At 52.4% G+C, this 11,778-nt stretch overlaps 1 protein-coding gene across 1 annotated transcript in view; it reads right to left on the bottom strand.

Moving 5' to 3' along the window:
- Positions 1-1,325: 1,325 nt before the first annotated feature.
- Positions 1,326-11,778, bottom strand: part of AATF (apoptosis antagonizing transcription factor) — a 49,809-nt gene continuing 39,356 nt past the window's right edge. The window contains exon 12 of the mRNA XM_082776343.1: positions 1,326-2,456. Within this exon, the coding sequence (XP_082632469.1) occupies positions 2,393-2,456 (64 nt within the window). The 3' untranslated portion in view covers positions 1,326-2,392. The remainder of the gene's footprint in view (positions 2,457-11,778) is intronic.

Genomic DNA, 11,778 nt, shown 5'->3' with positions numbered 1-11,778 from the left:
AGCACAGGCTGAGCCAAATCTGCTGCTCCCTGCACCTTTGGGTGGCTCTCACGGCAGTAACTATGGGGAGTTGTGCTGCTGTGGGGCTCTTTGCTGGAGGTGAGGCCATCAGGGGCATCCCGAAATAGGAAGGGCAGCAGAAAGGAGCAAGTGGTGGCACTCAGTGAGCTGCTGCCTGGCACATTTTGAGCAGGGAGCTGCGAGATGGAGATGGGGGCTGGAGAAATCAATGAGCTTCCCTGAGAGCTGCACCTACTGCCTCGCTGCAAGTGAACATAAAGATTTATCCACCCGTGATACATATGTTTGCCACACCAAGTCAATACTCACCTTGCACTTATTTTCTAAATCCAAGAAAAATGGTACATTTACCGGGCGGGGAGCCCAGCCTCCGCCGCCTCCTCAGCCCCCATTGATCCGGGCCCAGGACTGGCAGTGGGGAGTGGAAAAGCAGCGCAAAGCCCCGGGGGCTTCCTGGAGCTGGGGGGCACAGGCACGAGGCCACACAGCGCCCTCGGAGCCTCCTTTTAGAGGAGGGGAGCTGGGTTTAACTCCGGCATGGCACTTTTTTGAAAAGGTCACAAAACCCTCAGCTTAACGCCCCCCTCCCAAAGGAAATGTTTCTGTTCCTGGTCACTCGCCTCTCGCAGCACCCCGCGTGGGGTTGGTCACGGGCTACTTTTCGTGCAGGGTGGTGGCATTTAGCCAAACTGCAGCCGTACAGACGTGCACCTTGCTCCTGCTTTTAGACAGTCCCACGGCGAGCACTGCTCAAGCCACGTCCCTGCAGGTGTTGGTTCTCCCCCGGTGCGGCAGGCGCTGCTCCGTCCAGCACGTAAGGGGTCAGGCAGCTGTTGACGGGAAACAGGTGAGTAGAAAGCAGACTTAAATCTGTAATGAAGAAGTGTAAAAGTGATTAATTAATTTCAGGTGTGCAGACAGCTCTAGGGACGCAATGAAGAGCAACAATGCAGCTACCGAGAAAGTGTTTCAATGGGGAAAAAAAAAGGGCTACAGGCACATTGCCACAGGCCTGGGTTCGAGCAAAGGCAGGCGCTGGGAGCAGAGGGAGCTCCCCTGGCCGGCCGGCACCACGGGGGGTGTTAAATTTTAATTTAAAAATTAATTTAGCCAGGGCAGCAGCTCAGCACCACAGTGACATGCCCACAGACACGAGGCCATGCGGCTTTCCTGTGTCACCACCGGGCCCTGGGGAGAGGCAGTGACACCAACGCCTCTGGGTAAATAACGCCCTGCTGCTGGGCCCAAGAGGACCCGCAGCTGCCGGTGCCTTTTCTGCACGGATCAGACGTGGACAATCAGTTTACAAAGCGTTTTAATTAGAGCACAGAAAACACCAAACAAAGACAGTAGAGTTCATGTGGTCACCAGCAGTGGCCAGCTCATTATACAGAGATATGCACAGATTATTTACGCAAGATAACCTCCATTGCAGATTGATCACAGCAGGCTAATAAATTCCCCTTACGGGGATTAATTTCCAGCTTCTGACCTTTGGATATAAAAACCCCACAAAAAGCCCCACGTGAGCGAGCTCCTCTGGCCAGCTTTACATTTGTGCTGGCATCTTTCAAAAGTGTGTCACGGCGATGGTGAGGACAGGAGGGCTCAGAGTCATGATCAGCAGAAATAATTAAGCGTACAGGATCAATGATGGACTGAAAAATCCACCAATATGTTCTAATGGCAGAAACATCCCCAGATGTGTCCCCATGTTGCACTCTGAGTCAGCCCATGTCCACGTCTGCAGCACGTTCGGTCAGGAATCGGCGTGTGGACGGGGAGCGCTGGCTGTCTGCAAGGAGAGCACCTTTTCTCTGTTTTAAGGCCACGTTAATTATGTAAATGACATTTAAATCCTCTTGACTCGGTGAAAATAAAGTCACACATTGCAGATAGGCAGCCAACGAACAGAACTGAACGCTTCAATAAAAAACCCACCAATCCCCAAAATAAAATCTCGGCGGATTTAATACGAACGTGGGTGACCTGATTGCAGGAGGGGCTGGCGAGCCCTGCTGGGCTGTGCAGTGTGTCCCTCCCCCCGGCAGAACAAGCTGCCTGTGCCGAGCAGATTGCAAAATCAAGGTCAGGAATTTAAAAGGAATAGTGGAAAACCGATCGTCTTTGGGAGGAGGCAGAGTTCCTTTTAAAGGTGGGGGGGAGGCATTTAGCCAAGCCAAACGTCTGCCCCGCACTCTTCTTTCTGAACCAGTGTGGTTCGGCAGTGACCATGTTTGGTGTTCCCTCGGTGAGGTTTTTAGGAACAAACCAGCAGCTGGAGACACCCCGCTCCGGGTGCTCTTGGGGCAGGGGGTGCGGAGCCTGGAGGTGTGCTTGGTCCTGATGCGAAGGCCGGGTGCTAATTCTGCTAATTCTGCTCGGGTTCTTCAGGACGCGTGATTTTTCCAAACAGCGACCGATAGAGCTCCGTCCTGGGGAAAGGAGGGAGGAGGAGGGGGAAAAATTACTTCCCAAGGTCAAACTGGAAGCAAGAGGCTGCCACCAAACCCACCTGCTCCTTAAAACGAAAAGGCCTCGTATAATTAAAAATGCATTCAACAATCGTTATTAATACATGCAAGCAAAGGGAAGAACTTGCCTGAGCCCAATCACACGCGGTACAGAAATATGTAAATATTTCAGTGTGGCTGGATACCGTATCTCTGGAGAATGAGGGCTTCTATAAGTTTGCCCTTTACAGACAGGCTCTTCAAGTAAGAAAACAAGATTGAATATTTTAATAGGATGTATGAGACCGCAGAGCCATAAGGAGGATTCAATCAGACAGTCTTCGTGGGACTATAATTTAGTTTTCATACATTTTCTTGGACTTGACGGTACTTGAAAAACAATGAAAATGACCCAGCAACAAGAGTCCAATTAATATCACACATGCAGCAATTGTGATAACAGGAGCAAGTTTAAAAAAATAAAAAATAAAATAAAATAAAGTGGGCTGGGGTTATTTATTTATTTTTAATTTAAAACCAAAGTAACCTGAGAAGAGAGCTGGGAAAAGGAGAGAGCGTTTTTATAACTCGCACATTTCAGGAAATCAAGGCAGACCCCAGGAGAGCACGATTTCCTACGGCGGCTCTGTCTGCAGGCACAGCCCCGTTGTGCGATGCCATGCAGTGCTGCGGGGGGGATTTCTTCCCTCCTGAGCTCTGCAATGACCACGGGGTTATTGCGGCCACAAGCCCAGCCATCCGCTCGCTGCGGGCCCCAGCTCTGTGGTTTGTCAGGGCCAGCACCCAGGAAAGCTGCTGCAAGAGGAGGCCGAGCTGCCAGCACTCCCCTGGGACAGGCAGAGCAGGGCGACGTCTCCTCTGCTCAGCAAGGATTGCGGCGTGGCCTCGAAGGATGAACCTCAGCCCTGCCAGAGACGCCGTGGTTTTGGCTGCCTCCTCAATTCAGATCACAACAGGGCTCACTGGCCTCAAGCTGGGAGCTGTTTTGCTGCCCGGCTCCTTCAGAAATCAAGGAGAGGTGGCAACTGGCTTGAAAAGTGCCTGCTTCTTGCGGACACTTCCACTGCAGAGAGCCCCCTGTGAAGGACGGAGCTCCTCCGTGGCAGTGAGAGGCCAGCCACTGATCCCAGGGGCATGGAGCAAAGTGCCAGGGCCAGCAGCAAAACCAGCCTAATTCACTGGGCCACATCTCTTAAATTAATTTTCATTTCGAACCTAATTAACCAATCAGCAGCTCTACCCCCAGACAATGATGTGGTGAGGGATGTGGTGAGGGATGAGGGCTCCTCACCTACCGATACGGGTGGCTCCGTGCTCTGTGTGCGGACCTCAGCCCCGACCAGGGAGCTGTAAGTGGAGTTTCTGTGCTAAATCGAGGGTGTGCAGGCCATTTTGGCAAGTTCAACTCGAAAGCAAAAGCAAACCCCTTCTAGAAAACAGAGCTGATGTTTGAAAAGCTGCTCTGAGCTCAGGAGAGGAAGGTGGTAGGGGTCAGGCGTTGTAAGTGGCAGCTGAATTGCACCGAGTGCCCCAAATTGAAGGCTCGGGGACAAACGATGTCCCCACCCTCTGGAGCTGCCAGAAACCGTGCTTAGGTGTGACAGCCCCGTGCTGCTGTGCGGTCCCTTGGAGGCTTCAGCTCCAAGATGTCCTGGGCTCTGTGTCCTCTGCTCCAAGCTCTCCTGGGACGCCCACGAGCCAGCAGGAAGGGGACACGCAGGCAGGGAGCAAACACCTTCCAGCTGCCCCCCGCCTGCAGAAAGCACTGCCCGCACCAGACAGGAAAGGGAGGGGGGAGAGGAAAGCCTTCCCCAAGCCTCCAACATTTTCTATCTTTCCTGACTATTAACTGATAAATGTGACTCGCTTTTGCTGTTTCAACTGAGAAATCAGATGGCAACCAGCAAGCAAGCGGCGCTCCTGATAAAAAAAAAAAAAAGATGTTGTGGCTTTAAGGCTCCGTCAAGTGATTGGAAGGAAAACACAGAGCGATGCCATTTGGTCCTCCGACAATCACAGCCCTCCCGCCCTGCTTTGCTGCCTCAGACCCCATCATTACCCCGAGCCAACGTTCCCACTTGTGCTGCAATCTCGGTGCAGTCCCTGGGCAGCTCCCGGCCGCAGCGGGGTTCCCGTGTCGGGAGCAGCGAGGGAACTGCTGGAACCGGCGGCTGGCAGAGCACTGCAGGTGGGCAAAGCCCACGAACACGCAGGGGATGCTCGTGTCAGAGGAGGCTGAGCAGCCTGGGGACCTCTGGGCAAACATCACCGGCTCAGTCCTTCTCCCCTCTCCCTGGCCTACAGCTCATTTTAATACTGAAGTTGAGTTAATTGCACGGAGGAAAACAGCCTAAGTGAGACAAATCTCAATACCAAAGGCACCCCTCCAGCTGGCTCCCCACCCCAGGCCCCCGGTAGGCTGACAGCCCCACGACTGGCTTCAGCCCCTTCGCTCTCCTGCCCAAAGCCTGCCCAAAAACGAGGAGCCCTTCCAGCAGCCAGCCCGAGACAGCAGCAGAGGAGCTGCTGCCTTTTCCCAGCGAGCCTGAGAAAGCCAGAGGTGGCATTTGTTCTCTGCAGCCTGCCTTTGCCTTCCCCCCCCGGTGGAGAAGCAGGCTCCCGAGGTTCCTGTCCACGTTTTTGGCTTTTGACGGGTGCAGGAGCTCAGGGAGGAACCAAACCTGGCAGAGCCCAGCCCAGCGCCCCGCACAGCCTCAGGGCACGGCCCCAGCAGCATCTCCTGAAGCCTGAATTGAGGTGGGACTGCCTGGAGAACAGCACAGACACCCTGGCCTGACACAAAACAAACGTCTCACCCTGCTAAAAAATAATAATAATAATAGCCCAACCTTATTTTTTTCCCCCCTCCTTTCATCGTCTCAGCTACCTTTCTTCTACAGCATCTCCCCTCAGCAGGATTTAACCATGCAGAGAGTAAAACTCATCAATCCTCCAGGTTTAACCTTGTCTCTGTTTCAATTCACCAGGGTAAGTGTGGATTTTAATACTTTCAGCCCCCTTAAGGCTATGCATAATGAACTTGGATTTTGGTTAAAAACATAAAATTCCTCTCCTCCACCCACATGTATTCAGCATCAGACTTGAGCCACTGAGTTGAAACAACCCAGCCCACCACCAGGAGCTGCCTTCAGACGGAGGAAAGGTGACTTTAGCACCGAGGGGCAGGGGTACGAACGGTGTGCCGAGGAGTAACCTGTGCGGAGTAATTAACAGCACTTACACCTCAGGTAGGGAGCGTGCAGGAGGCAGGTCGATACCGGGGTCTTCCTTGAATTAAAATTTAACTTACCCTTTATTGCAACCTACAAAAGCAAGTAATGAGCACTAACATTTTTATTTCTTTTAAACTGTCATTTAGGCTGTAGAGGGGATAATTACCTATTTCCACTGTAGTAAGGTTTTATCACCCTTAGTGAGGCATTTTCTAATTTAATATTTTTACTATATTATCATAAAACCTGTTTCTGGAAAAAATGATCACGAACCACACAGCCATTTGCCATAAAACATGTGTGTGTAAGTACCTTGGCTTATTATTTATGCATTTCTCCCGAGCTCTCTCCCAAGGCAGCGGCCAGCAGAGCTCAACGCCGGGCACCCACCGCTCCGGGTTTGCACTTTCTTTCCATGTGGCAGCAGGGCTGAGACAAAAGGGGGTGTGAGGGGGCTTCCCCTCTGCCCCTGGTGCCCCCAGGCAGTCAGGACCCCGGCTCTTGGCTGCAGTTTGGCCTCGTGGAGCAGCCAGGACGGGATGCTCCGTGCCGCTCACCGCCCCCAGCCACGTGGCATGGACCCAGCGAGGGCATTTCCCCCGCTAGCCCCAAGCTAGGAGCCCGACCACCTTCCCCTTCACGATTTAACACTTTTACAGCTCTCGGGGGGTCTCTGCAACCCCCCCGGCTGTGGGCAGCCCCCAGCACGTGCAGACACTGCAGACAGCGGGGTGCCAGGGCAGCAGGGCCGATGGTGAGGCTCCCCACCTTGTGCCTTGCTCCCGCCAGCGGTGCTGTTTCCATAACTAAATAAAAGCCCAACTCCTTCACGGTGCTAATTCAGCAGCGGACTTTATCACCCTCCAAATCCCACAGACCTACTTACTGCCGGGGTTTTGTAGGCAAAAGCCTTGCGACGGAGAGCAGGTAAACACACACAGAGGGCAGGACTGCCCTGAGTGAATATTAAGAGCAAAAGCACATTTTATAAATATATAAATCATTAAAATACCGATCGCAGAAACTGTTAGCAGTTCCCCAGGAAACTCCTTTGCACTAGGCCACCAAACATACAAAGGGGAAAGCGAACACACACCCTCACACGGGAGAGAGCAGCGAATGCGGTGCTGTTTGGTATAATTACATTCTCCTTATTTCTTTTTTTTTTAAAAAACACGGTCCTGTAGATTCGTAGAAGAGCAAAATTAAGGGGGAATATTCAGTTTCTGGTGTTGTTTTTTTTTTTTTTCAGAGTGCTATTAATACAGCAATGCTGCGTGAGTCACTGCTGCTCTGCCGTTATAAAAATACCCTCCAACAAATCTCCGTGCCTTTTCCCATGTACCTTTTCTTTCCTCTCTTCTTCCAGGACAGAAAAAAAAAAGAAAAAAAAAAAAAAGAAGATAATTTAGACTATGCCCCAAGCAGTACTGAAATAACTACAACCACCCCATTCCTGGTGACATCCTCCGCTGGGAACAATGCATTTCTAATTCACAAAAACCGGTGGAAGATGCAGCACGAACACCCATGAAGAAAAGCAGATGAAAACCACGCAGCTCCTGATGAAAACAGGCTGGCTGCGGAGCAGATGGCTCGCCGCTTTCTTGGGAAACTTTCTGCCTGCATCCTAAGAGATCTTTTGTCCAGCAGTGTGAAATTCAGATTACGAGGTGCCTAGCGAGCAGAGCAGGTACCTGGGGAGATAAAACAAGCTGGCGTCCTTCAGTTCTCTGTTCCTACTCCAACGCATTACCCAACACCAGCGTGTGGGGTTGGGGGGGGTTTGCTCTGCACTCGCACCCCCCGGGTGCATTTCGCACCCTGGGATTTCCGCAGGGACAAACCCACGCCACGGCTGGTGATGGGGAGCAGCGGAGAGCAGGCAAGCAGCATTAAAACCCCATGGCACCAGCAGCGAGGGGTGCTGTGGGGCAGGGGGGGCAGCTCTTGGGGCCGGCAGCCCCACGAGATGGCAGTCTCTCCTCTCCCTCGCTTCCCCGCCGCGGTGCCGAGCGCGGCGCGCACGACTCCGGCCATAAATCCCGCGGCCAGACGGCTCTCATCACCGTGCCCGGCGCTTGAAGGAGATTCAGAAAGGTTCTGCCGCAATTCCCTCTCGCTCCGGCGGGTCAGGATTGGGTCCTTCGAGTCCGTGCGAATGCTTTTAAGCCCCACGGCTTTAAATTATGAGAGGCGACGTGTGACCTCTGGCTCGTCTCAGGAGACCAGGCGCAAGATTTATAAGTATTTCAGGACGCCGGTTCCTGCCCTAAACAAAGGGACTCTGCACGTTGTGTGAGGCTGGAGGTGGCGATGGGGTGGGGAGCGGGCTGCCTCCCTGCAGACCCGGGGTTCAAACCTGCCCTCTCCATCACCGGTCCCCAACGTTTTGTCCTTACGCCAGCACAGCCCCCTGCCTCTTCTCCAGCCTTACAGGTGACAGAATCAGCAGAGGGACCTCTCGCACCCTTTTTGGCCCCACCGGTGCCCACGTTTTCCCAGGAGCTGTTCCAGCACCGAGATCAAAGACGCAGAAGCGGCTGGAGAAGGAGCAAAAACGCAGGGAGGTTCACAAACCTCCAGCATGCTCCGCTGGCGTGCTCTCTAGCAGCTTTAATTTCCCCCTGAAATTCATAAAACGTTGCCTTCTCGGGCTCTGTTTGAAGACGGGTATTTGAGCGGAGCAGCCGCTGTCATGCTGCCTGTGCAGCGCCCCGTGCAGGCACCCGCACGGAGGGGCCCATTCTTTGTGTACCTTAACATCCCATATTCCTAGGATGATTTCCCTCTTTCACAGCTTGACTGTTTTATAACAGATTTGATGCAGGAGAAGACAAATTGTCTCACAAAGGAAGGACGACAAATCATCGTGCAGCTCTTAACAGGTTATTTTTTTTCCCTTTAAAAAGGAAATTTCCATAGCGGAGGAGTCTGTCTTCTTACCAGGGATGTCAAACACCCAGCGCCAGGACACGATGATTTCAGCCCATTGGCACTAGCCGGGGTCACGTATTGCACCTCGCTGCTGCCAGCTAAGGACACACAAAGCTCCCTGCTCACACACCAAGCCCTGCACAACCTCAATCTGAAGCCACGCGGATGCCTTAAAGCATCAACGGGGGTCAAGTGCTGAGGGTGAGGCACAGGCTGGGGGTAAAACCCCACCAAACAGAGCGAAACACAAAGGGCAGAAGGACACCGAAGTCACAGTGCCTCGGGCCCAGGGGCCACGCCGGGTGGGTTTCATGTCACAGGACAGCTCATGCTGCGTGCTGTGTGCTTTTCGGATCCCAGCTCAGCTCAGCTGAGGCTCCCGGCTCCCAGGCTCGATGCTTGATGTCACAAGGCGGTGTGGGCCACGCTGTGGGACACGTCTCCTCCCCAGGGTGCACACCTCTTCACTGGGGGACCCTGGAGGGGCTCTGCCGGAGCAGGGGGCTCCTCCCAAAGCCACGCAGCCCTCCCAGCCCCACCCCAAAACTCCAGGTATCTCTGAAACGTCAGCACTGCATGCTCGAGAGACTGCCCCAGGTGTGAGAGCTACCCAATTTGTTTCACAAAGCAAAGCCAACACAAAGCCGGACAAACTTTTGTCCAGGCCGTGTCTATAAAAACCCAGAAGGGTTTTTCTCACACTGCCAGGCACCTGACGTTTGTGCCGCATGGCACAGAAGCAGGAAGAAGAGCTTTGCTTTCTGTGAGGGACTGGTGGCACGGTGGTGATCAGGACTGGATTGACAATCCCAGAGCCCAGATTCCTCCCCTAATCCAGTCTCATAGTGCTTTAATACCCAAAGTACAAAGTGAGCTAAGTGAAAGGCTGCTATCTCACCAACTTTTTCATTTTTTTAAAGTTTTTATATTAAACTCTTATGTCATATAAGTAAATTAATCTTTTAATACCAGGATTTCCTACCACGCACCCCCCTCCGCTTGCTGCAAGACCCACAGCAACAGAGCAACCGCACGAAGTGCAGGAGTCAGGCTGCTGATGGGGAAAACACAGCGTCCGGGCTGAATCTGAGGAAAATGCTCTAATCCAAACCCCGCTGGCAGAGGGATAAGCTGTGTCTTAACCCAGCACCCCAGCAGGCACTGTTGTGCTGTGCAACCAGAGCCGGGCTGTAAGGAGTGGGCTGGGGGCTCCGCTGCCAAGCACGAGGTGGGGCCAACACAGGCAGCCCCTGAGCCTGTGGCTCCTAAAAACCAGGGATGTGTCAACCAGGTTAACTCCCAGCACAGGCAGGCAGGTTGTCTGCCCAAAACAAGGCCCCGTGCCTCAGACTGCGTGGTTTGGCACAGTCCCATCATCGCCAGCTTCTTCCCGGTCATTTGGGAACAAGCTGCTGCGTTATCCCCCACCTTCAGGCAGGTAAAAACCCCTGCCCTGAATTTCAGCCTGCACTGGAGCACGTCTCTTTTGTCCTGCCTGACTTTACTGCAGAGAAGCCTTCTCCTGCCTCCCGTCCCTGCTCCGGGTGCCATCTTTAATGATGATGTATGGGCGTCCTTCTCCTCGGCGGTGCTGTGGGGAGGGGGTCACACATGCGACACCGCCAGCATGTGTATCAACAGCAAATTATAAACCGTGTCAATCCCAGTTAATGCAAAGCTGTAATCCTCTTTAACAAGAGATCAAATCAGTGCCATGAGTTATGTTCATTCTGTAATCTGATAAGAAATAGACTGAGACTCTAATAAAAGAGTAATGAGAGCCCTTAATGATGCTGTTAAAAGGTAGCGCCAGTTAAAATATTGCTGTTGTTCCAGCTGATTAGATCACTGGTGCATATTTGCACAATCTTGTTTTACCTGTCAGAATAACCTCAGTCGTCGTGGGAGATAAAGGTGCTTGGGCCAAACATCTGCTCCTTAAAGAACATCTCTCCTGCCAGTTACCCGTCCTCCAGAGGTGACACAGTGATGTTCCTCAAACTTGGCAGGAACTTGATACCAGACCTTTTCTGAAGTGTCTGTGTTTAGTCTCTGTGCCACACACATGTACAGTGCGAAGAGCTGAAGAGCTGTATATCAAAGCTGACAGCGAGCTATAACAAAACCAAAATCTGCACAGACATCTCCCCAGGAACACAGACTTTACCTGACCTTGCCACGACTAGGTGGTTTACAGGACCCACACCTGCAGATACGGCACCTCTGCACACAGTGAAAATACACACACGTGTTTATGGACAGGCGCACCTTTAGTGGGAACCTCCAGGCTCAGCTGGTCATTTTCTTGTGCCTCATTTCCCAAAGTATGGAACAGGGAAGGCAGGCATCTTCCCAGCTCTGTTGAACACGCTGGTACCAAAGGATGATTCATTAAAGTTTACACTGTGCTAGATCCTGGAGCGATGGGATCACTGCAGTGAGGATGGGCAAAGCATCCTGCAAGGGACGTCCAAGAAATGGCACCCCCATGATGCCACCCTCAAGCCCAGGCAAATCACAGCTTGAGACAGATCAATCCTGATCTAATCCTGGGAAATTCCTGCCTGAGTCTGCTACTCCCCTCTGAACACCTCAGCACACTCACATCAAGCTCTCGCCTTCAGCTTCCTTGTCACAGGGCCGGCCCATTTACATAGCGATGACCTTGGACCGATTAGAAAAACCTTGGCCCAAGAGTCCTATAAATGTATTTAAGTCTATAAACATATACCCCAAGACAACCATAAAAATCACTTTCCAGTGTATGTTTTAAAATACTACCAAAGAGGGGTTAAAACAGAGGAGGGCTCGAGGCCACCCGTGTCCCACACATTACAGCATAATATATGTGAGCACAAGGTTAAACAGCCATGCCCATGCGTAGGGTGCAGGAAAAACTGGCAAGTGGAAGATTAATTGCCTGCACGAATGCTATTACTCCAACTAGCAGCAAGAATAAGAAAGAACGTGGCAGTGATGTTGACAAAGGCAGTATTGTACTTGCGTGTTTCTTCTCTCAAATTCCGGCCGTAAAACAATTCTGGAGGGACCGTCCATCCCTTTCCCCACGCAGAGCTCAGACTCCTTCTCCTCACATGCATTTGCTCTTTATT

The sequence above is a fragment of the Aythya marila genome (genome assembly GCF_965140915.1).
Source record: "Aythya marila genome assembly, chromosome: 20".
Lineage (NCBI taxonomy): Eukaryota > Metazoa > Chordata > Aves > Anseriformes > Anatidae > Aythya > Aythya marila.
The sequence above is the reverse complement of the archived record's forward strand: the minus strand, read 5'-3'. Positions and strand labels throughout refer to the sequence as shown.